Source organism: Triticum aestivum, chromosome 3B, assembly GCF_018294505.1.
Source record: "Triticum aestivum cultivar Chinese Spring chromosome 3B, IWGSC CS RefSeq v2.1, whole genome shotgun sequence".
In the NCBI taxonomy this organism is placed as follows: domain Eukaryota; kingdom Viridiplantae; phylum Streptophyta; class Magnoliopsida; order Poales; family Poaceae; genus Triticum; species Triticum aestivum.
Genome location: NC_057801.1, coordinates 171,856,661 through 171,882,295, shown reverse-complemented (window position 1 = coordinate 171,882,295; position 25,635 = coordinate 171,856,661). Strand labels below are relative to the sequence as shown.

At 45.7% G+C, this 25,635-nt stretch overlaps 1 protein-coding gene, 1 long non-coding RNA gene and 1 pseudogene across 3 annotated transcripts; 1 reads left to right on the top strand and 2 right to left on the bottom strand.

Annotated features, from left to right (window-relative positions):
* Positions 1-929: 929 nt before the first annotated feature.
* Positions 930-2,986, top strand: LOC123065147 (uncharacterized). 2 transcript variants are annotated; one of them, XR_006430909.1, is made up of 3 exons: positions 943-1,754; positions 2,241-2,543; positions 2,642-2,986. It is a non-coding gene; the product is annotated as an uncharacterized lncRNA (long non-coding RNA). The 2 variants fall into 2 exon arrangements; XR_006430908.1 differs by having other exon boundaries at positions 930-2,543.
* A 142-nt stretch (positions 2,987-3,128) lies between these two features.
* On the bottom strand, positions 3,129-20,717 carry LOC123069206 (uncharacterized). The gene is made up of 5 exons (XM_044491993.1): positions 20,585-20,717; positions 6,527-6,604; positions 4,963-6,327; positions 3,624-4,616; positions 3,129-3,527 (listed from the first exon to the last, which is right to left on the bottom strand). The coding sequence occupies exons 3-5, from the start codon at positions 6,310-6,312 to the stop codon at positions 3,384-3,386; spliced, it is 2,487 nt and encodes an 828-aa protein (XP_044347928.1). The 5' UTR covers positions 6,313-6,327; positions 6,527-6,604; positions 20,585-20,717; the 3' UTR covers positions 3,129-3,383.
* Positions 9,110-12,000, bottom strand: LOC123069207 (protein transport protein SEC13 homolog B-like; annotated as a pseudogene).
* Positions 20,718-25,635: the final 4,918 nt, after the last annotated feature.

Here is a 25,635-nt window from a genome sequence, read left to right as displayed (position 1 = left end):
TTTATGGCGCTCCGCGTGGCTCCCCCGCTACCGCCTCCCCCACCTGAGCCTGACTAGACCGCCTGGCGGCTCTATGGCATGTGTGTTTTGGGTTTAGGGCTTGTTTGTGATGTGCCCTCAGCATTGACCCTTTCATGTACTATTTGTTCCTGTGGACTTCCGTGTGTGTGTGTGGCTTTGTATTGGACCTTGTTGGATGCTTGTTGTGCGGTTGGCTTTATAATATAAAGCGGGGCGAAAGCCTTTTTTGGTAAAAAAAAGATGACCCTCTCGGATGGCATAAAAATGAAACCAATGTTCTTAGGACAAAGCAACTTGCTGAGTTGCCACTTGGCACCACGCAGGATCGATGTGAATATGTCTCCTACTAGCTTTCATTATTTTGCTTCTATTTCCGTATAACAAAACATCTATATCAGGCAACGTTTTTGCTCTAAGGTTAACCCACTTGTGTAAGAGTGACGCATGGTGAATTGTGTACATGACACATGCTATTATTTTGGTAAATGGTTGTGTATAAATGCGCTGTGTATTCAGCTTTTCGTTTGAAATTTTGTTAACGTGTGTGCTGAATTCTTGGGAGCGGTTGGGTGCACTTAGCGATTTCCGTTGCATGTGGGCCACGCCCTCCCGTTGACTTCGTTGCATGCGTTTTGTTCTGGACCTTCACTGTCGTTGCTTTGGGCCCGCATGGGGTGTTGCTTTTTAGCTGCCTGGGATCGTGTCGTTATTTCCGGCTGTCACGTGCTGTCATAGGTTCTGGATGTCGTTCCCTTGGGCGGCTCTCACCACGTTTTTCCCTCTTCGGTGCTGTTGTACCTGTGATATGACCACGTGGTTTGTCTCTCTTGCTCTAGAAGAATCCCGTCAAATGATGTGTCCCTAATGCGTCCATAAAAACCTCTCGACGTGAGTCCCGGCCATTCATCTCATCTCCTGGTGCCTGTCCCGGTCTCTCCTCTGCTACTTCCTCTCTCATGATGCGTCTGCCCCTGCCCTGCTCTCATCATGTACTTATGTACGTGTGCACCGGCCAAGGCGGACGCCCTGGTCGCCGTAGGAGAGCGCCTCACGGACTCCGGCCTTCATTGCTGCAGCCTCCAACGTGGCCTTCACCACGGTCAGCAACCCCGACGTCTTCCGCTGCGCTTTGGCGGTGGACTGCCCACACGAAGATGCACGGAGGGTGGCGATGCGTGCAACGGCGGATGCTTCCTCGGGGACTTGCCATGGATGGCGCAGCTCGCCGCCGTGGCCTACATGGTGGATGAGCTCCGAGGGTGCTTCGCTGGCAGACAGATGAAGGAGGTCCGGCGTCGGCTGGTGGAATACGCTACCAGCGGAGGCACAGCGATGGCGCCCTCCTCTCCATGCTCCCCGGCTTCGCAGCTTCAGGTCTATACTAACGGAGGTGACAGTCCCCGACAACAACGACGTAGGGTGGCATCCAATGACGGGGCGCCGGGGATCTTGGCCGGCAGGAGGTCGAGGAGGGATGCGGCTAGCGGCGTCGAGCGCGATGTACGATTGGACGACACGGGACGCCGGCAGCCTGAACTGGCACGAGCTTGAGGCATCAGCGACAGGAGCTGGGCGCGAGCGGCGTCATGACCAGTTGACCACCATTGACGAGCTGCTCCTCTCTACGGTTGGCGTTCCTTTACGCTGATGCCCACCGCCACCTCTGCTGCCTGCGGCGACGCGCTTGCTCCTCCGCCGTGGCCACAGACTCGCAGAGGGATTAGGTCACGCTGGTGAGTCTCTTGGACATGCGCCCTGCGCCCATTGTGATGCGTTGCATGCATGCTTGTGGTTTGGGGGGCTACTGCTGGGTCTGCGTTCGTGCGCGGCTTGCATGTGTTTTTCTGCGTGCATGTGTGCTGTATGCAGGGCTTGATGCCATTGTTTGCTACCTATGTGCTGGATTCATTAAAAAAACATGAGGGATGCTGGATTCATTAATTTGATACTACTGTAACCCGTTTAATGTCCAGCTAATCTTTTGGTGATTTATTAGCTAAAGGCAAAAGTCTAAAAAAAACCTTGATTTTGTTCTTCAAGTCTGAATCAAACCTTGAACTGAGAATCCCTGAAATCATCACCCTGTGTTTCTTAATCCCGGTTAATCCCAGCCCATTAGTGCTAATAGCTGGTTTGGGCGTTGGGATTGCTGACGTGGCTAGGATTAGGGTTAACTGGACGCGACGATGAACTGACTGCGGGCCTCTTAATCACATAAGGTGCAGCGGCGGGGAAAGAACAGAGCTTTTTATTGACGGGCAAAAACAGAGCTTCAGCAGGGGAACCAAATTAGGGTCCGTCAGTAGGCTGGCTGGCTGGCGGCGACGGCGGCGGCGGCGGCGGCGGCGGCGACGGCGGCGGCGGCAACGACGGCGACGGCAACGGCGGCGGCTGCAATCGGCGATGTCTTCCTCCTCCCGCGTGTCGTAATCAGGCGGAGGTCGCGGGCGTAGGGCTCCATCAAGGTCGCCCGTGCAAGAAGTCTCCTCCCTGAAAGATACTAGTGCTGCGTCCATGAAATTGTGAGCTCCCAATCTTCTCTACCAATTCTTCCTCGTCCTTCTTTCCATTTCTTATGGTATGAACACTTGAATCAGAGGCTGGCTGTGGATTTTTTCAGTGGCATAGTGATCCCTGCTCCCCAATCCTTGCAGAATTACTGCTCGATCTCAGGGCTGCAATCAGGAGGTTTGAAGCTGCAGGTGGTGATGACTGGCAACCATGATTGGAACAGGGCCAAAGAATTGGAACAGAGGATGCACTGAGTCAACAAGTTCTGGAGAAGAATGCAGAGATTGAACCAAAAATGTTATTGGCAGGTGTATTTACAGGATTTGTACTGCATTAATAGCTAGAAGAAAAATGTAATGCCAAAATCTTGTAATGGCTGAATGATGTAATGGTTGGATGATGTAATGATATTCCATGCTGCTATTTATGTGGTAATTGATGGTTCATTTTGTTAGACTGCAACTTGAGAAAACAACAGGAAGTGCTACTATGTGCTAAATTTCTGGTAACATATCACATAAACAGTAGGTAAATTTGTGAGAACATATCACATGTTCTCAACAACATATATGACATTTCAGCTTACACAAACACAGTTTGAGTAAACCAAAATAACAAGTAATTTATTAATATGCTAACAGAGTGACATAACCAGCAAAAGGACATAACCAGAGTGACATATCTAGTAAAATCACTAGTCCAGAGTGAGAAAATCACTAGTACAGCAGTTTAGTTCCGTATTTTTGCATAAGTTCATCACACAATAGGTACTATATGACCAGAGTGACATAAGGAACAAAAGGACATAGCAATTCAGTAATATGCTAACAGAAAATCACTACTCCATCATATCACATCTTTGATTTTTTCTTGGATTGCACATTCTGTTTTTTGGTAGCCTTCCTCTTCCCACCATTTGATCCTGCTTGTGCTTGAACTTCTCCTATGCTTTTAGCTTGCTGGCTTGATCTGATTTGAGCATCAGTGTTTGCTTGCTGTTAAAAAAATATGAGAGTACATAAGCATGTGAATGCACAAGTGATTAAGAAAAAGCAAAACTATTTGAAACAAGAGAGTGAACTTGTATTTACCTCAGATGACTTCATTTTCCTGCCTGTTTTCTTCAGGAAGGCATTCTTCTTCTTCCCCTTTTCAGGATTCTTGTGGCAACCTGTCTTGTTGTGCCCCTTGTGGCCACACATGCTGCAAGTAATTTTAATGCCATGCTTTGACATTTTCTTTCCTTTTGGTGCTTCTCCCTCTTCCCTCTTCCTGTCATTATTCCTAGGCCTACCTGGCATACTCACATACCCAGGTGCTTGTGGTCTAGGTTTGTCAGAGATAGGCCATCTCTCTTGTCCTTCTACTGGCTCCAAGCAGCGCTCATATATCTTCTTAAATTGCTCAACTGAATAGCATTTGTGAATGAAGTCAGCTATGTTTCTTCCACTCTTGTATATGGCACTGATGGCATGGCAACAAGGCATCCCTGCTAGCTGAAAGTAACCACAAGAGCAAGTCCATTTGTCCAAGTTCACTGTATAGCTCCTTCCTCTGCCACTGACATGTTTCACCTCAAACCCTTCCTTGCCATTCCAGAGCACATCACAGAACTGAGTCATTTTGATGGCCACCTTAAGCTTCTTGAAAATGTTTGGGCATATATCACTAGATGTCCACTTTTCACTTTTGCTCCTATTTTCTTGGACTCTAAGTGTCATCTTATGTCTAATCTTCTCTAGCATAGAGATGATAGGATAGAATCTGGCCTCAACTATAGCATTGTTAAAGGACTCACATAGATTGTTATCAACTGAGTCACAAAGGGACCCAACAGGAAAAAATGCTCTTGCCCAATGCTTAGGCTCTGTCCTCATTATGTCCCTTGCACCTTCAGGTGTATCTTGAGCTAACTTGGCCTTCCTATACATGAAATCTTCTCTATTTGCAGCCTTGGCAATTGCCCAAAATTTCTTTTGCAGAGCATGTTCTCTAAACTTTTTTTTCCAGTTAGCATAGATGTGTCTAGCACACATTCTATGTTGTGCCTTTGGTACGTAGTTTTGCATTGCATTGATAAGGCCCTACATTGAAGTTGCAAAAAATATATTACAATAGGTACATAGGACAAATGTAGATGGGACAAATTAACCTAGCCTAAAAAAGTGTACCTAGCATAAAAGTGAGTCGGTCACGCTTCTACAAGGCGAGTGAACCTAAGCAACCTACCATAAAAGTGAGTAGGTCACGCTTCATCAAGGAGAGTGAACCTAAGCAACCTACCATAAAAGTGAGTACGTCATGCTTCGACAAGACGAGTGAACCTAACCAACATAGCATGAACCTAAACAAACTAGTAATTAATAGGATATCACTAACAAGTAAATAATTAACAAAAAGCCAATATGGACAACTATGTGAACAACATACCTTCTGTTGATCTGATATGAACACCCATCCTTCACCTTGATCATTAATATCCAAGTCCTTTATCAAAAGGCCAACAAACCACTCCCAAGATTCACTAGTTTCTTTCTCCACTACTGCCCAAGCTACTGGATACATTTGATTATTAGCATCTCTACCAATAGCACATAGAAGCTCACCTTGACATGCTCCTTTGAAAAAACAGCCATCAAGCCCAATAACTCTTCTGCAAGCTTTAAAACCCTTTTTCATAGCATTGAAGCATACATAGAAGCTTTGGAAAATATTTTGATCCATGTACTCAGGGTTCAAGCCAACAAGGATTGTGCTCCCAGGATTGCTCCTAAGTAGTTCAAGCTGGTAGTCGAACACCTTGGTGTACTCATCTTTCAGTCCGGCAAGTAGCTTCTCTGACACTATCTTCTTAGCAGCCTTGCACTTTGATGTTGAAACATCCGCAAAGAAATCTTTCAGAACCGTGGCTTTAATGCTATCAATTTTCCATGTCGGATTGGCTCTTAAGATGTGCTCATATCTCCTAGCAATAACTTTTGCTGTGACAAGGTGATTGTCTCTGTTAGGTGCACACTCATGTTGATCTTCATATGTGATCACCTGAAATCTAGAACACCTGCTACTATAAGCACCATATATAGTCCACGGACATCCAGGCCATCCACACTTAGCCCTGATCCTCCCTTCTTCTGACTTCATGAAGTTTATACTTCTAAATGTCAGAAGTCCATATTTTATTAGTGCCTTCCTCATCTGTTCCTTGCTCCTGAAAAACATTCCCAAGCAGAATAGTGGAATATCTACCTTAGGGTTGTACCGAGGGAACTTAGTTTTCCTCCTAACAAATTCTCCTTCATGATCACTTTCCTCATCATATGATGATGGATCCACACTAATTATTTGCACATCATCATCTGCAGTTATGACTGCATCTGGTTCTACATCAGTCTCTCCTTCTAAATCATTGTCCATCTCATTTTCAAAATCACTACCACTGTCACTTGCACTCTGATCATCTTGCTCCCCAAAATACTCCACATAGACCTCAGCCACTCCTCCATCAGTTATATATTCAGACATCTTCATACAACCAACATCATCACACAAAAATAATAGGCCATCCACTAGTTTTTTACCAGGCATCAGGAAGTGAATCTTCATACTTTCTTTCACTGGTATGTGATCACCAAGAAAGCCTTTGATCTCTGGCAAAGACAATCTATCCCTTTCAATCTCTGAACTTGCTTCATCTCCACCAACATAGTCTAAAGTAGGCCCAATCCGAACAAATTGGCCACCAAAATGAAACCGCACATGTAGTTTGTCGCAAGGATCCATGATGACATGAGGAACCTGCATTGCCACAGATTTTTTGATAAAATCAACGAGTGATACAAGTACTCCGAACTAGATGTAAGAAAAATCTATTGTTTCTGCACAAAGTAAATGCCCTAAAAACCAGATTTTTCTGCGCCTACAAACCCTAACCAGAGACAATCATTGGTGAAAAAAACAAGGACGAGAAGACGAATAGAAGATGGAAGGGGATTACCAGAGATTTTTCCAGCCGCCGTGATCGTCTTGCCGTCCCCGTGATCAATCAATGCATGTACGCCATTGCCGCTGCAAGCTGGGGAAGGAACGGGTGACGTCCAGGGAGAGAAACAGGGGAAGGAGCAGGTTCGTGGTGGGGTTTATGAGGACAGTAGGGCCCATAGTCCCTCCATCATGGCGTCCAATTAACCCCTAATCCCAGCCACGCCAGCAATCCCGACGCCCAAACCATCTATTAGCACTAATGGGCTGGGATAAACCGGGATTAACAAAGACAAGGTGACAATTCCAGGGATTCTCAATTCAGGGTTTGATTCAGACTTGGAGAACAAAATCAAGGTTTTTTTAGACTTTTGCCTTAGCTAAAAGTGTTGGCCACTATATTTAGACTAGACTTTAGCAGTTCATCTAATTTACAGTACACAATCTTTAAGTAAAGCACCGTAGTATAGTTAGATTTGTTTCAAACTTTTCCCCTGATTCAAGTCGCTCCCATGTTGTTGTATATTTCTTTTCTTCATTATGATTATATTTTAGATGGCTTTCTTGGCAATGATAAATTCACTTATGCAACACTTCTATTTTGATTCAGAAAGCCTTGTATTGATTATTGTGGTGGCTTCAGTATGCAACTCTTTACAATTTCGATTCTTTCTGTCATTGGTTGAGTACAGGACAATGCAAAACCGTTAGCTACAATTCACAATGTGATTCTACTAAAATGTGGCCCCGAAGTCGAAAGTCATGGCAAGAGAATTGAAGCCACCATGTGTTACAGAGACAGTGGACAAGGGGTTCCAAACTGGGGACATATATTCTATGGTTGTCATGTATATAACTAATAACTAATATAATTTTGTTTTGGATTGGTTGATAATCATTAGGAAGAAAGCATTGCTTTTCACATCTCTTTTCGACCCATCTGACGTAATTTTAAGCAACACATAACATGTCAATGTGTCTATAAGCCAACACACACCCAAACCAAAATATCCATAACCACCTATGCCCTACAAACCGTCCAAGCAAATCATAATGAAAAAAACCCCGAAAATACACCTGCGCGGCATCACATGCATGCACCATGTATGATGATAATAAATGTGTTTTTTCTAGCTTCTCTCTTTATGGCCGTAAACAATAAAAACACATCATATATAAAAATAATGTATCGACGGGGCGCGGCAATGCCGCCGCGTGGGCATGGCTAGTATGCTAGGGCTGGCTGTATTGCGTATTGCGCCGGCTTCCACATGTGCTAGCCTAGCTATTTTCCAACTAAAACACCCTAGCTATAATATTACTATGTTGGAAGTAATCTTGAATAGGTCAACTTTTAAATAATTGACTAGGTTGTTTTTGTTCGCGTCCGGTAAACAAGCAGTCCAAATCGTGGTGGTGTCATCGCGCTTGCTCACGTAGTTTCGGTTCCTGCACGCCCTAGAGTCGATGGAGTTGACGCCTAAGCCGGCCTGGCTGTCGCTGTGGGCCCAGGGGTTGAGGTAGGTGCCGAACTCTATGGCAAGGTCGTCGCCGGTGGCATTGAGGCGGTTGTTGTTGCTGAAGAAGGTGAGGTTGTTGGCGCAGGTCTGTTCTTTTTTTTTTCCTGACAGGTAATAGACTTTATTTCTGATATAATGGTCATGTCATTTACAAGGAGATGAGAAACAAAATCAGAAATCGAGTTTTCCTAAGAACCACAAGATCGACTACCAAATTAGTTTTTTGCCAAACTATCAGCAACTTGGTTTGCTTCCCCAAAGCAATGCTTTAATCGCTGGTCTGTATGTGCTCCCTAGACTGTACTTTAACAGAGAGCAAGCAAGCACTCACACAATCGCCGAACTGACCGAGACCAGACGGATTTGCCTGGATGCTGTTTGGTTTGAAACCTGAAGTGCTGGACATGTCCCTGGCCACACGCAGCTGATTAGCCTGGCTAGCATACAGGCAACTTGATTAGCCTGGTCTAGGCCAATGTAAGCACACGCATGTGGTTTTGACACTATTAGCACGTCAACTCAGCCATCAAATCTATTTATTTAATTTTTAAATATTTTGTCTCAGGCCAGGTTTGCAACAAAACAAAAAAAGTTCAAGAAAAAAAAGTCTGCAACCAAACAAAAAATGCACACAGCTGCCTGGCCAAGCAAAAGTCCTCGTACCATACAGGAGTCCAATGGAAAAATTTTGTTTTTGCCACTCTAGATTTTGCCAAAGTCCTCGTACCATACAGGAGTCCAATGGAAAAATTTTGTTTTTGCCACTCTAGATTTTGCCAATTTTCCTTAGGCCACTCTAGATTTTCACGTTTCACTTTTGCCACTCTTAGTTTTGGATAATTATCACAATTGTCATTCCGGTGGCAAAAGCAAAATTTTCAGAGTAGCAATTGTCATACATTTCAAAAGGTAAGAGTGGCAAAAATGAAATAAAATTATTTAGCTTTTTCCACATAATGGCAATTGTGATAGCAAAAGCTAAGCGTGGCAAAAGTGAAATGTCAAAATTCAGAATGGCATAAGAAAAATTGGCAAAATCTAGAGCGGCAAAAATTAAATTTTCCCGAGTCCAATTGGGATAGAAGTTCCAAATTTTCTGCTTCTGACCAAGTAAAAAGCTTATCACACTCACTGCCTGTTCTGTCCTGCCAAAGCAGCAGTCTAACAATCACGGGGAGTTCCCACTTGTAATCCAAGCCATACAGATAATATAAAGACAGACTACATTTGTTATGATAGCGATAAATGCAGCTAGAGGTAGAGCACGGAACATCTATGGCTCGACGGTAGTCACCTGCTGCCATTCGCCATCCACAGCTTCTTTCCACAGGGTCACATTGTTGTTGCCATCAGAGACCGCCAGTATATTTCCTGTCAGTGACCACGACACCCTCCAAACAGGGGTTCTGAAATCATTCAGAACTCTGCCTTCCCATTGCTCGCCTTCTTTCGGCGCTGTCCAGATGACAACAGTTCCGTCCTGAGAGGCACTGGCGATTGTGGACTTTGGGAGGCCAAGGTTTGGAGCCCAGGCGACCTCTCTCACCCAGTCCGTGCATCTGAAGGGCTGGGAAGCAGTCCATCCTCCAGCTCCCGTTGGTGAGCTTCCACACCTTGACAGTGTTGTCACAACCACCAGAAGCAAGTTTCTGAACATACTCAAACTGCCCTGAAGGCCCTGGGCTGATTAGGGCACCAGGGGCCATCGCCGGAGCCCAGGAAACAGAGGTCACGCCCACTGGATGAGCCTGGTCGATGCGCGTCGTCTCCCACCCACCATCAGAACGAGCTGTGAAGACTGAAATGTTCCCATCAGATGAACCACAAGCCAAGCAGATACCGAGTTCATGAGGCGCCCAAGCAATGGAATTTAAAGAAGACTTGTGCTCAGTGAAAGTGTAAGCCTGTGTCCACTCATCAGGTTTACCCGCTTCTTTCCATATTATAAACCGCCCATCATAGCTGCAGGATGCAAGCATGGAACCATACTTAGGATGAGCCCACGCGACTTGCCAAACTGGGCCCTGGTGTCCGCTCAAAGTAGCAAGTTGCTGCTGCGAGGTGCCACTTACGCCAATGATCTTTATTGTGTTATCAGAGGATGCAGTGGCGAGGCGCTTCCCATAGTAATAGCATCTCCAGCCGCGCCCCAACAGGCCCTCCCCAAACGATTTTTCCACGCCGGCGCCCAAAAATCGGCCAGTCGCGCCCCCAGAAGCCTGTTTTTCGCCGGTTTGGGCAAAAACTGGCGCCGGCGTACCAGGCTGAACCCGGCGCACTGGGGGGCGCCCGGGGCGCCGGGGCTAGCTATTTTGGCGCGAACGCACTGCGGGCCCGCCGAGTCAGCGACACTCGTCTCGTCGTCCTCACAACGTCTCGGTTTCCCGTGTGGAATCAATGGCAAGACTGTCGTCGGTCGGCCTTCCATTGAGTCCTCACGGGCGGCGCTCACGGGCGGCGCGGCGATGCCCCCCCTCCGACCACGCGTACACACAACGCCCGGCTATAAAAGCAACGCCTCTCCCTCGCCTCTGGCCACACCCGCCCACAGCCGCCGCCGAGCTCTGCCTCTCTCTCTCCCCCCGCGCGTAGCCGCCGAGCTCTGCCTCTCCCCGTGCCCAACCGCGACAATGGCTGAGCGATTCCCCGGCGATGGGGCGGCGGCCAACGGCTTCGGCCGCCGCTCGCTTCACGAGTGGGAGGCGTATACTTGCTCTTCGAGGCCAACATCCCGGCGCCTCCCGACATGCGCGTCGGGCCAGGGGGTTGGAGGCTCATCGCCGGCGGCGTCCCCATTCCCTCGGTGCCCGACGTCGACGTGCGCCCCGACTACTTCGCCGACGAGGTCGACCGCATGCGGGGGTCGCTGACGGACGAGCAGCGGCCCTCCCGCAGTACGCCGCCGGCAACCACGAAGCGTGGGAGGCGTACTTCCAGCACCGGCAGACGCAGCGGATCGACTCCATCAACAGGGCGCCAGTGGTGAGGGGCAGCAAGAACAGCGAGGGGCGTCGCCTATGGTGGGCGCCCCCAGCCGCTCGCTTCACGCCGTCCTCCGGCACCTGGAGGGCGGCAACGACCCGCCCTTGACGTACCCTCCCGCCCCGGCCCGGATTGGCAGCGGCCAGTGGATGCCGAGGAGGACGGCGTCCTCTTCTTCCTCCTCCTCACGTTCCTCCTCGTCGGGGTCGCGGCGCTGCTCAACGTCAAGGCCGAGCCCGCCGAGACGCCGCTCGGCCGGCGAACACGCAGCGCCGACATCGTCATCAACAATAGCGGGCGCGCCTTCTCCTCGGCTCCTCCCCGCTTCGTCAGGCCGAAGACGGAGCCAGGGCTTGCCGCGGTGAAGACGGAGCCGGGCCTCTCCGAGCAGGCGGCCTTGAAGTGGGCGCGCGAGGATTGGGCGCGGACGGAGCTAGAGCGCCAGTGTTGCGCCCTAGAACAGTACTCCGCTCGGCACCGTGGCCGCGATGAGGGAGGAGTCGTCGTCCTCGACGACGACGACGACGACGCGCCGCCACCGGTCTGCCAGGGCGACGGCGAGCAGGGGTCCATCAGGGGCGGCCTCGTCAAGGAGGAGAAGGACGACGACGAGGACAACGGCGATGGCGGCGACGACGAGGAGGACTTCGCCGCGCTCAGCGCGTTCTTCCTGTAGTTTAGGCCTTTATTTTTAAGTTTACTACGTAAAAACTGCTAAAATCGCCGAAGTTTATTTTTAAGTTTGCTATATTTCGCCAAAGTTTATGCCCTTTTGCCGAATATAGCCGAACGTATGTTAAAAAGAATCTTCTGGGTCAACCCTGAGGCCGGCGGCTGGGAACCCGATCGGTCTCAAGCCGATTTTTTCACCGGGTCGCCCCCATGCGGCGATTTTGCAAGCCGCTTGGGGGCGGCTGGAGATGCTCTAATCCATCACGATGTCATGCACCATATCCTGGTGCCCAGTCTCTATCTTATGAGGAGGCATTGATCCAATTATGTAACGTCAGCTTTTAAGTAGCCGGCTGTTCTTCGTTGACCACCTCAGACTCCTATCTGATAGTAACAAAACCTAACGTTTAGAGAAAATTTATGTTAAAGAATAAAGCAGAGTAAAATTTAAATAGTACTCCCTCTGTAAAGAAATATGAGAGCATTTAGATCACTACTTTAGTGATCTAAACTCTCTTATTTTTCTTACGGAGGGAGTATCATTCGTTGACACAAGTAGCATAGTTGCATTTGTACATATGGAGCTGGGCATGTTTCATTTTAAAAAGAAACAGTTACATGTTATAATTTGTAACAATGTTGATGTTACAGTCTAACAATTTTGGCACACAGGATCAATACACTAATTTGCTACCAGCAAGTCAAATGTCAATACAACATTGTTTCCTAAAATGACAAAATGAATCATCTGAGTGCTTATAAGACTCATGAGTGTGACTGCCTGACTAATACTTATATACCATCTATACAAAATTAGCCTAATAAACTAGGAATTCTGGAAATCAATATTACCAATAGAGTACTCACAGTTCAAGAAGAGAGAATTTTCAACACCCCCAGCAGATAGAGATATGCTAAACTTAATTCACATCTCTTCTAGTATACATGCATGACATGGGATGGCATTACGACAAAACAATGTCCAGCTAGTTCAGCACTAGATATTGTTCACTTGAACATCTTATGACGAAGGAGGAAAGAGTAGTAAGACAGTGGCACTAGAACGATGATATCTTTCACAGTAATTAAGAATTTCGAAGACATTATCCTCAATTCCGAGACTTTTTAGTCAGAAGAAATTCATGTGCTAGCTGTATAACATGCACTACTTGGAGATGCAATCAGGTGGTGTATGCAGTCCAAATATAACATGCAACAATAAATTGTCTACTTATTGTTGCAACCCACAAACCAGTGCTGTTTACCACAATTAAATTAAAAATTACCACAATAGGCCGAAATAGACATTACTCACTTCGTTCCATAATTTTTGTCGTGGTATGAAGTAAGACCACGACAAGAATTATGGAACGGAGGGAGTATAAAATAACTGTAATAGCACTAACTTCAGCATCCCCCAGCCCCAACCCAAAGAGGACAATTTGAGTTGAAAATTTTAAAATAGAAAAGCATAATTAGTTGAAGAAAGCATACATGCAAATGGTGCTACTGAAAATCCAATCTTCAAATGACACAACCAAAATAATAACCAGATGGAATAATAACGCTAGATAGACTGTTGTACACTAGTAGAAAACGGACCTAATATGAGACACATTAGTGCCGGTTTGGTTTCGAGCCGGCACTAATGTGTCCATTAGTGCCGGTTCCAACGGCTAGCCGGCCATCCTCATTAGTACCGGTTCGTGGAGAACCTTTAGTACCGGTTGGTGGCTCCAACCGGTGCTAAAGGTCCATCCTATATATACTACACTTGAAAAAAATTTAGTTTTCCTTTGTTCTTCCCTCTGTTTCCCTCCGTCGCGCCGCCCGGCCCCGATCGTCGCCGCCCCCGCCCCTCTCGCCGACCCCGGCCGTGGCCGCCCCTCGTCGCCGGCCCCGTCGACGTCGCCACCCCGGCCGTTCCCGTCCCCGTCGCCGCGCCCCGCCCCGGCCCGTCGTCACCGCGGGCCCCGTCCCGTCGCCCCGGCCGCCCCGCCCCGTCGTCGCCGCCCCGTCCCGTCGCCTCGTCGTCGCCGGCCCGTCGTCGCCTCGCCGGTGAGCTCGCCCCGGCCGTCATGTCCACTCACACACACACACACACTACACACACACACACACACACACACACACACACACACACACTACACACACACACACACACATTAGTTTGTTTGTTATAAATTTTTCTGTTTTTTAGTTATAAAAATGTTAGAAATTATTCTGTTTTTTAGTTATATAAATATTAGAAATGTTAGTTTTATAGAAATGTTATAAATGTTTTCTGTTTTTTAGTTATAGAAATATTTATAGAAATGTTAGCAATTTTTCTGTTTTTTAGTTATATAAATATTAGAATTGTTATGGAAATGTTAGTTATATAAGCAGGAAATTTTAGAATTAGTTTTAGTTAGATGAATTAGATTAATGTCAAATTGTTAGAATTTGCATATATATAAAATTTTAGTTATCACAATCCAATCATTTAAAAAATGTTACTTTTTGCGGGCATATAGTATTTGTTCTCGACGATATGCCCGGCCCGCATCCTCGCTGTCGACCCGTTCACGACGACGTCCTGCTTGAGGGGACCCATGTCCGGGACTGGGCTCCGTCGGGCTGGCACTGGGAGGTGCTACCTGGAGGGGCGCGCCGCTTGGTGAGGAACCCGACCTCGGGTCCCGTCGTCGACCCTGATCTTCTTTGGTGGCGTTCGCGTGGGCCACATTCGGTGCAGAGGCAGCCGGCCCCGCCGGAGGTGGTGCGTCGCCGTATCAGGGAGGAAGACGAGCACGCCCATCGCTACATGGCTGTTATGGACGACGTCAGGTTCTCCACTACTTGGCGGGTTCTTTGGGCAGATGACCGGAGATACGATCCTGTGATGGTTCCTTCTCTTTGGGTGTGCACCGCCCGCGCCCCAGGAACCGCGAGTGGCGCCCTAGATTCTTCTGTAGTACTCGATCTTTATTAGGTACCTAGCCAGTGATGTATTCGATATATAATATTCGAGACGATGTATTCGAGATTATATATATTAAGACGATCGATAATGTATTCAAGATTATATATTCGAGATGATGTATTCGAGATTCCGTTTTTCCTTATTGATTAATTGCATCCATGCATTGTAATTTGAATACTAAATTGTTTTATATTTCTTCTGTATTAGTAAAGTAAAAGCTATGGCGGACAATACCGGTAGAGAGAGAGAAGAGGAATTGTTCGACATCATACGCAGCCCTTACAGGCTAGATGATCTGAATGAAGCAGATGACGGCTCCCAATATCTGAACAATACCGGAGAGGGTGATGAAAAGATATTCGATCTCGACGACCGGACTGATGAAGTCATAAACTATGATTATGATTATGACACAGACAATGTTTGTGATGACACAGACAATGCTGATCTTCAAATAACAAAGACTACCGGCGAGGTATATTTATATAAGCATGCATGATGGTGATCATCACATGTTTTTTTATTGAAGATATATTAACGAATCAATCTTTCTTCTTTCAGCCCTCCGGATCGAGCAAATCTGCTTCTACAGACAGCAAGACAAAGCGAGGCCCGGGCAGATTGTTGAAGGATGGTGTAAAGTACCACATCGAATCCATCAAACCTAGTGGCGAACCCCTCACGCCTAAGAAAATTGCGAACAAGTGGACTCGTCAGTGCGGAGTTCTTGTGAAGGACAAACTCCCTATCTCCATTCAAGAATGGAAAGAGCCAAAGACTAAACGTCCAGGTGTTACTTGGGTCGACAAAAGAGCCAAAGAAGACCTTCTGAAATCTCTGATGGAACATTTCACCCTACCAGATCATTTCACTGAAGCAGATGTGGAGAAAGTCAAGGCCGTAGCTCTTAAGAAGATGGCAATTGCATTCAACACCCACAAGAAAACTGTATGGGCCAACTACCTCGCTAATGAAAGGAAGACTCCAGAATTTACGGGAACACTAGAGAAGTAAAGAGAGCACTGGGACGATTTCGTGACCTTCAAGGATTCAGAAATATATAAGGAACGGTCGATGAAAAACAAGGCAAATGCCGCAAGAAAGACGCAGTTCCATAGGCTGGGTCCAGATGGCTACGCGGTGGGATTGCCTAAGTGGGATAAGTCTGAGCAAGAGATGGAGGATGCAGGGGTCACTCCGGTTACCCGGCACTGGCCTCCCAGGTGCAGAACTTGGTTCTATGCGCATGGGGGAGCGTTGGACCCGAAGACAGGCGAAGTTTCGCGGAAGGCAAGTCTAAAAGGAGCCGAACAAAAGATAATTGACGCAATAGATGAAGCTCGAAGGGGGGTGTTCGCGCCCAACAGAGAGAACGACGAGCTTACGCGCGCCCTGGGAAATCCTGAACACCCGGGAAGAACACGATGCATGGGCGTTATTCCCTGGTATGAGGGCTTTTCAGAATGGAACGAGGACTACAGGAGCCGTGCAAGAAGGAAGATGGAGGAGGAGAAGAAAAGGAAGGTGGAGGAGGAGCAGAGGAAGTAGGACGCAGAACGCCTTCAAGGCCTAGAAGCAAGGCACGCGGACCTGGCACTCAAATTCCAGCAGCAGCAACAGCAGATCGACTCATTTAGCCAGGAAAGGGGGTCCCAGCAGCGGCAGCAGCAAGCGGATGATCTCGCAGCATTGGATAGCACCGTCCCATCCATGCCGAGAAGCAGTGTTGGTTCTGCCCCGGGCGACACACTGCTGGATACATACCCTGTGGATTAGATCATAGAGAACACTAACTGCGAGCTACACTCCAAAATGAAGAACATATCCATGAAGGTGGCGGACGGCGTTGCTTTTCCAGTTACCCCCAAAGCAACCTACCATTGCATCCCGATTCCAGAGGGCTATGCTCATGTCATGGTTGATGAAGTGGTGGACTCATATTCGGGGCTAACGCTTGACATTCCTGGAGGTGAAGACGAGCGCACACTGGGAGAGGCCATACATCGTATCATCCTATGGAGAAAGGATTGCATCATCTTTCGAAGTCCACCGAGACCGCGTCGTCTGCCGACTCCTCCTCGAAGTCCGCCACCGAGTCAGCAGACTCCCGCTCCTCCAAGTCCACGAACGCGTGAGACGACTCCTCCTCGAAGTCCGCCACCTCCTCAAAGTCTCCGAACGCGTGAGCTGACTCCTCCCGTTTCAAGCCCGGCACAACGTCATGCCACTTCTCCGGTTTCAAGTCCGGCACCGTGTCAGGCCACACCTCCTGCTTCAAGTCCGGCACATCGTCAGGCCACTTCTCCTGGTCCAACTCCACGTCAGCCGTCTCCGCCGGCTCAGCAATCGCAGAAGAGACATCCCGCAGCTTTGGTGCGTAGCGGTACGAGTCGAGGTAGTTCAGGAAGTACAGGCGAAGGCAAGCGATATAAATATGGTCCAAGCCTCGCTCCTCTTCCTTAGAGGCCTTACGACATGACTAAGGAGCAAAACGCAGCCATAGTGCAAGCCCAAGTGGACGCCCATTTTGGACCAAAACCGGCACCGCCGCCAAAGGAGAAAGTGCCTAAGAAAGTAATGGACCACTTCATTTGTATGGCTAGAGAACCAGCTCCCAAGCCTGTTGACTCGGACTATGAGCGCCAAATTAGGAAGGCACATCGAACACGACTACAGAAGGAAGCGAGCTCAAGCTCGAGCCAAGAAGCGGCTGGCAAAAAATGCGGGAAAACCGTTCCCCAGTTGGGAGAACAGGCGACGCAAGCGATCCCCCCGCTTGTTGTGCCAACAACACATGAGAAGACACGCGCCAAATATTATTGTGGGCAAACCGTTAGCGTTCCCCAGAATGGCGATGTGGTAATAACAGAGGATCATATAATGCAGGCTCAAATGCTCAATATCTCTGTTGGACAACTCCTCGAAATCGAGCCCATGCCTACGCTTAAATAATCGGAAATAGCATGGCAATATGTCCGGGGCAAACCTTTGGTCCATCCAGACAAGGTCAAGGACCTCCCAACAAGAATGTATCAATTGCATCAATGGTACATGAACATTATCAAGATTTCCAATCGAGAGTCCCTCATGGTGAATGTAAAGCATGATCATTATTACCATGAGAAAGCCCTGGCCATTGAGTATCCAGAATTATTTCAGTTATTTAATCAAGACGCACTCGACAAGTCTATCGTCAATTGCTATTGTCTGTAAGTGATTTCTTTCTGTAATTTAAGTCTCATGCTAGTTATGTAGTGATAATTTTGATCAATCATTACATGTAATTATCCTCACTATATTCTTTTTCTGTGGTATTATATGCAGGATGAAGATGTATGAAATGAAAAAAGTTGGACGCTATGGCGTTGGGTTCATTGACCCAAATACTATTAATAAGGAAATATGGGAGATTGAACATTGTCAAGCTGCTGTAGAGGAAAGCATGCTAGAGTTCTTGAAGCGCCTCAATACCAATGAAGATATACTACTTCCTTACAACTTCCCGTGAGTCACACTGTCTTGTACTACAAATTCTGGTTTTGCTTACTAGCTAGCTAGATGTTAATAATAAAGTGTATACGGTTTACGGTAGTTGATTAATTTTATGCACATGCCCGCTTAATTAAGACATGTAAACGTGTACGTATGCAGTTGGCACTGGGTCTTGTTAGACATTAAAGTTGAGGAAGGAAAAGTTGAATTACTGGACTCACGAACTAAAGAAGATAAAGACTACACCGTCGTGAAGGGGATAGTCAACAGGTAATTTCAATCATTATTAACTATTAGTTCCTGATATGAACTATTTAATAACCCCTTTATTAATTTTATTTGCCGGCGGGCAGGGCTTGGGCAAGGTTCATCAAGGTGACTCCAGGCAAGTGGCCAAAAAAGTTGTTTTGGCATCGACCCAATGTAAGTAATTAAGTAGTACTAGCTAGCTACCATCTCTTTAATTCTTGTTTCAATATCATTAATTAATTATCATGATTGATTAATCATTATCTGATTCAATTCCATTCTCGTAAAGGTCCTGAGGCAGGCGTCGGGGAATAGTCTGTGTGCATTCTACGTTTGCGAGAACATTCGCATGATGACGTGCAAAAGGAGCAGATCTGATAGACAGGACTGGGTACGTTTTTGTCAGAACACTATTCACACCATTATCGATATCTAGTCACACAATTAACGCACATGCATATTGATCTCCTTCTTAACAGTTCAGGTCGGTGCGGGATAAGCTCCTACCATCGGACCGCATACAAGCACTCCAAGAGGAAATAGCCGGATTTTTGCTCGACCAGATCATAGATCCCAAAGGAGAATACTATTATCCGCTACCGCCCCCATGAACCACTTGTCATCGTGCTCCGAAGGCACCAAGGCAACATGTAGGAGAAATTGTATATGTATATACATGTGTATGTGTGAATAGTTAATGGTGTTGGCTGTGAGACATTCGATGATATATATAGTTACAGACATTCGATGATATATATAGTTACAGCCATATATAGTGTTACTATTCATCACCCGGGGTGCAGAATAAGTTATTCTTCACCCAAGGTAATATTACGATCATTTCACAAATAAATTATGTTTCAAATACAAATAGTTACAACCATATTGATTCACTGCGTAAAATTTGGCATAAAAAAAGGTCAGAAGACCAGCAAAATTACATTTTATGTACATTTTACACTATGTTTTTACATTTGTAATTTACGTAACATAAAATATTTTTACGGCAATTATATATTTTCTTACGTTCTCTTTTTACGTCTGAAATAAGATAAAATTTAATAAACGTAAAATTACGGTGCATTGATGTTAAAATAGAGAGGGGTAAAAAATAACTATTCCTCACCCAGGGTGACGAACTACGTACGAGAAAATCTATATATTTATATATATGCATAACGTGTACAATTTGTAGTATCGTGAAATAGCAGCAAACAAAAAAGAATTAAATAGAAAATAAAGCCAAATTGAAAACACAAAATTAAAGCAAAATTTTTTAAAAAAACACCCAAACATTTAGTACCGGTTGGTGTTACCAACCGGTACTAATGTCCAACACGCACCCGGGCCTGGCTCGTGCCACGTGTTTGCACTTTAGCGCTGGTTCGTGACGAACCGGTACTAAAGGGGGGGACCTTTAGTCCCCACTCTTTAGTGCCGGTTCGCCAACCGGCACTAAAGGCCGTCACAAACCGGCACTAAAGACCGGTTCTGCACTAGTGGTAGCCTTGTATTTGTCCATTTACTCATTAACCTTTTATTGATCCAAACAAACAAAAACAAATTAAATTTTCAACATGTAGCTGCTGCCATGAGGCTTCATGGTTATGTTACGGCACCAATAACATGACTCCATAATATTTTGGCACTTTACTGAGCACCTCTAAACATAACTCAGCCTAGATAATACAAAATAGCCATCCCAAGGAATGCATCCGCACCAGCAGATCTACTACAGTACAAGAGGGAAATGTGCATTCAGTGTGAATGGAACCTTTCTCATGGGAGGCTCGGTCGATTAGATACAAACCAACCTTATAATCCGGTTTTGGAGAGTGGGAAAACGTGCATGTCACACGAAGGTGCTCTAAGGGTCAAATCTAATTAACACGTCCTGATCAATCAAATTCGCCTGCGCAAGGAGCGATCCAATCTAAGAACCCTCGCCAGACATCAAATCAAACATCTCATCCCCAAACCTGTGCCCACCCAAAAATCCACCCCAAAAGAGTACCCTGGCCCGATCCTGATTACCCTAGTTTCAGATCGAGGCATCCAATCCAGGACCTGAATCGTCGTCATTTCTCCGACGCTCGCGAGAACGAGAAACCGGCCCGCGGCCAGCAACGCGGCCGGATCGAAAGCAAACAAACTATACGACGGAGAGAGAAGGGCGAAGGGAAAACTTGCTTACCCGTGGTGCGCGGGGAGGGGGACGACTGAGGGGAAGGAGACCGCCAGCTGGAACTGCTCTCCCTCGGCGTCTATGCCCGCGCCGACGCCCGAGCCCAATGTGGGCTCATGCACCTGTCGGTCTTCGTATTTGGGCCTGACATGGGCCTGCTATGGAAGCTAGTCTACTACCTCTATAAAAGGAAGAGAGGGGCAGATCCAAACAATCAGGCGCGTTCATAGACAAGATCCGATGGTCTGTAATCGTTCCGTGTTTAACCCAATAAGCCACGCAATTAAGCCAGATCGCTAACGAAACTCTCTCAAAAAGAAAAACCGCACCCACCCGCACTCCCGCAGTCCCGCACGCCCTTTCTCCCCCAACCGCTCGACCCCGCCGCCGCCCCTTCACGCTCCGTGCATGCCGTCCGCCCAGCCGCCGCTCGATCCCGCCGCCACTTCTCACTGCCAAGCGCAGCCGCCGCTCGGCCCGCTCGGCCCCGCCGACGCCGGCTGACAGGGATTGACGACCTCCAATTTGCCGCTCGCCAGGGGACAAGGGCGACACCGACGAGGCGCACAATGACTGCAATGGAAGCAGGTGCCGCCGTGCCCCGGGCCTCGTGCGCCCGCCGTCCGCCGCCCCCATCCTCGCCCTCCTCCGCTCCCGCTTCGCTCGCCCTCCGCCGCTGGTCCTCTTCTTCGGCGCCGCCCGCCGGTCCTCCTCTTCTCGGATGCCGCCCATCGGTCCTCTTCTCCGCCGCCGCCTTGCAGGTCCTCTTCTCCGTCGCAGCTCTGATGGTCCTCTTCTTCGCGGCTAGCAACTCCATTAGTGTGTTAAATATCATCTCATCATTTGATAGGTAGATTCTAACCGCTGCTCTGCGTAGGTTTTGCAAGGAAGAAGAGAAATTGAATTGTGGGGAAGAGGAAGGCGGCCGCTAAGCCACCCACCGGAAGCGGATGGACAAGCTCGATACGGTCTTTTCCTGCCCATTCTGCAATCATGGGAGCAGTGTTGAATGCCGGATGTTAGTACCGTCTTCACATATTTTTCCTGTTAGATGGTTGATACTGGATGGCTATCTATCCATTCAACATTGTGTCTCGCCTTCTTTTCTCTTCAGTGATACAAAAAACATAATTGGTGAGGCTAATTGTCCAAATCATACATAAAACTGCAGATTGTACCTCCTAAGATAGACGGAGATGCCATACTGATTGGCTCTCCGCTAGAAAATTATGCAGCAGGCATCTCATTTGGTTTTGTTCCTTCTCAACCTAATGATTGCAACTCCAGAAACATGGTATAGCTTATTATAATTTGTTTACAATCATACCCATTTCATATACTCTTGGGGTTTTAATCACTCTAATCAACTATCATAATAGAGCATAGCTGAGGTAGTAAATCATGCAGGGTTATATGCAGACTCGGTTGCCATTAAATGATGTCTGTATGCCAGGCCGCTCCGGCGAGTCGGATGGGCGGCGGCTGAGCTTCTCCATGGCCTGCTGCAGTTCCAGTGAGAGAGAGCTTCGAAGGTGAGGAGGAGATATAGAAGAACGGCAGGAAGGGAGAGGAGGAAGGGCAGGGGTGTGGCAGCCTTGACGGTGAACCTCCGGCTGCGATGGTCTCCAGCGAGAGGCGGCGCGCGGCGCCGACGCGAGCCTACAGGGCGGCGGCAGCTTGGAGCTGCGGGAGCTCGGGCGTTTGGATGCATTTGGATCGCAGGCCAAAGGTCATGCATATTGGGTACATTTTGATCGCTATCAAACCTGTCCATACAAAATATTGGCATGATTTATCTTTCTGTTTTGAGGCCACATGCATGTTGATTCTGCCAACACACTGGGATCCCTGTAGATAGAACCATAAGAAGAGGACTGGTCCTATGATCATTGTAGGACTTCAACGCCCATTTAGGAATTAGGACACCCATGTTATGTTTTGTTACCAGCTGGTGGAGTTAAATCCGAAAGTCTACAATCTGCATGGTATACATTTATCATCAGTTTAGTCCCTCGTTTGTACCATCATTGAGCTTGTGATGTCATGGAACGAGATTTTGTACCATCTATATTTTCTATAGTTATTTAATCTTTCATCGACATGGACGAGGGTGGTAAAAGATTTTTGAGATTATGGTTCCCATTTTTGCATATTGTCTGGAAGTTGAATTCTTGGTAATGTGACCTTCCTTTTAGATTTCAATTCTGTGCAACAGTAAAAGATGCTAGCCTTGTAATATAGAGCGAATGTAGAGAAAACATTTATACAGATGTATTATTTATGACTTGTTATAAATATGCCCCACCACCTATGTAATTCAAATTAGTCAAACTTTAAGGAGGGTGGAGTCAGGCTAAATTAATACTATAATATCCTTAATGTCTATAACTATAAGTGGTGTCCTCTTTTATGCGCATTTCCACTCTAAGAAATGATTTTAGAATCCTATTCAATAGAAATGAGAAAATATGTAAACAAAATAGAAGAAACAAAAGCATATAGGATATTTATTATATTATATTATATATCCCTAGGTTAGATTCATTTTCTACAACATGTTTCTAATATAAGCAATATATTTTTCTGGGAACATTGTTTTCATTAGCAATATATTTTCCCAATGTTGTTCTGTATTTTTTTTTCTTTCACTCAATCATGTTATCACCAAGATATCAGATTGGTATTACATGGAAAATAGATTGCACAAGAAATCAGAGCAAGGATATATAAACCAGAGCATCCCAATGTTCATATTACTTGGATTGGTATTTGTCTATTTACCTTTTAAAATCTTCTGCATGTTCTGACAATAATAAAATCAGGTAGACTACTGAATGTACATGTACGTATGTACTTCAATAAAAATATGTACCGGTAATTCTGTTGGCATAGTATAAATCTGCTTTTGTCATCTATGAAAGCATTACTGACACTTTTGTGAATGTCAACACATGTTAAGATGTCTTCACTAAGCAGATTGAGTCTATATATAAGTTTGTGCATCTTGATTGTCTGATTATTGGAGCATTACACATGACACTATCGGGTTTGTATCCTGTGAGAGCAGAAGAAGAGGCGCAATCAACTAAGAACCATGCCAGGTCGATGGTGCAAGTTGTTATCATACGGACATATGGTGGTTATCCCGGGGAATGTTGTTTGTTTTGGTAGAAAAACTAAGGGAAAATGATCCATTTGTAAAAAAACAAAGCCATTGGTTCGCATTACTGGGTCTATCTATTCATGTTGGATGCTTACTTTTCATTCACCATGCTAGCGGCAGTTTTATTGTTTTTTATTATAGGCCTCAGATGTGGATATATTGGTAATCATTCTTCACCTGTTACGACTGAAGTTTGAATTTCACATTATATTGCCTTGATTTACAAATTGATTTAAGAAATGAACGTAATTATTGCCTACCATTTGTCCAGAATTGGAAGTATATACAGAAGATCAGAAATTTAAGAGAGGATTAGTAGCTTATTTTGTTCACATATATTTGCTCCTATTATTGATCAAGGGAGCATTGGTTTGATTTAAGAGGGGATTAGTAGCTTATTTTGTTCACATATGTTTGAGAGGGGACCGAGAAAATGTCTTGCTAAGCTTATAACAGTGTTGCACATGCAATCATCTGCCATGAAGAAATATAACTACAAACAAAGTGTTTTTGACTGAGAATAGATGTATCTTCAAAAAGAGTTTTAGCTAAGACGTGCATTGCACGTGCAAGCTTACTAGTGAAGGAAAACACAAAGTTGGAATTTGAGTCAGACAGATCGGCTTTGCGGACAGGATAAAAGGGGAGCCAGGCCAGCCCGTGAAGCACTGCTCCAATCGCGGGTCACGGCGGCGGATCCGGAAAATCCTATTGGACGCTCGCTGCGTCGACTTGTCGAGGCTTCGCACAGAGAGCTAGCGATAGCGATCAAGATGGGCCGGCCCAGTTAGGAGATAGCACTGGCGCTGCAGCTTCCGGTTTTGGGAACCTTATGAAGGGTTCGTGAACGGTTTTGGGAACCTTCTAGAAGGTTCTTGAACCGGGTTTTCACTGGTTTTTTCTGTTTGCTTTTTTTTGTTGTTTTTCCTGTTTTTTTCTTTTCTTTCTTCGTTTTTCTGTTTCTTTATTTCATCTTTCAATTCCTTTTTCTTCTCTTTTTGTTTTCTTTTTGTTCACATTTCAAATTATGTTTGGGAGTTTAAAAAATCTTCCCATTTCAAATTCGTGCTTCTAAATTTGTTCTCCATTTCAAAATTTGTTCTCAACATTCAAAAATTGTTCGTGCTTTAAAAAATTGTCCGCGCTTCTAAATTTGTTCTCCATTTCAAAATTTGTTCTCAACATTAAAAATTGTTCGTGCTTTAAAAAATTGTCCGCGCTTCTAAATTTGTTCTCCATTTCAAAATTTATTCTCAACATTCAAAAATTGTTTGTGCTTTCAAAAATTGTTCGCGCTTCCAAATTTGTTCTCCATTTCAAAATTTGTTCTCAACATTCAAAAATTGTTCGTGCTTTCAAAAATTGTTCGAGCTTCCAAATTTGTTCTCCATTTCAAAATTTGTTCTCAACATTCAAAAATTGTTCGAGCTCCCAAATTTGTTCTCCATTTCAAAATTTGTTCTCAACATTCAAAAATTGTTCGTGCTTTCAAAAATTGTTCGAGCTTCCAAATTTGTTCTCCATTTCAAAATTTGTTCTCAACATTAAAAAATTGTTCGCATCATTTCAGAAACTGTTCACCTTTTAATGTTTTATTCACAAAACAAAAACATTTTGTTTGAAACAAAGTTCCCATTTCCAAAATTTGTTCACAAATACAAAAACTTTTAGGTACAAAAAATATACACTTTTTGTACATATTCTGTACACTTTTGGTACAGAATATGTTCCTGTGTACAAAGTTCAGAAATGAAAAAAATGGTCAGACTTTTTCAAAATATACACTTTCAGAAAAAATCTACAATTTGTTTTAAGATGTTCACTACAGTGTGTAATTCTAGTTGTACGGTTGTGCTAAGTTATTAAAAGTGCGTGTTTGTTTGCTACAAGCAATGCT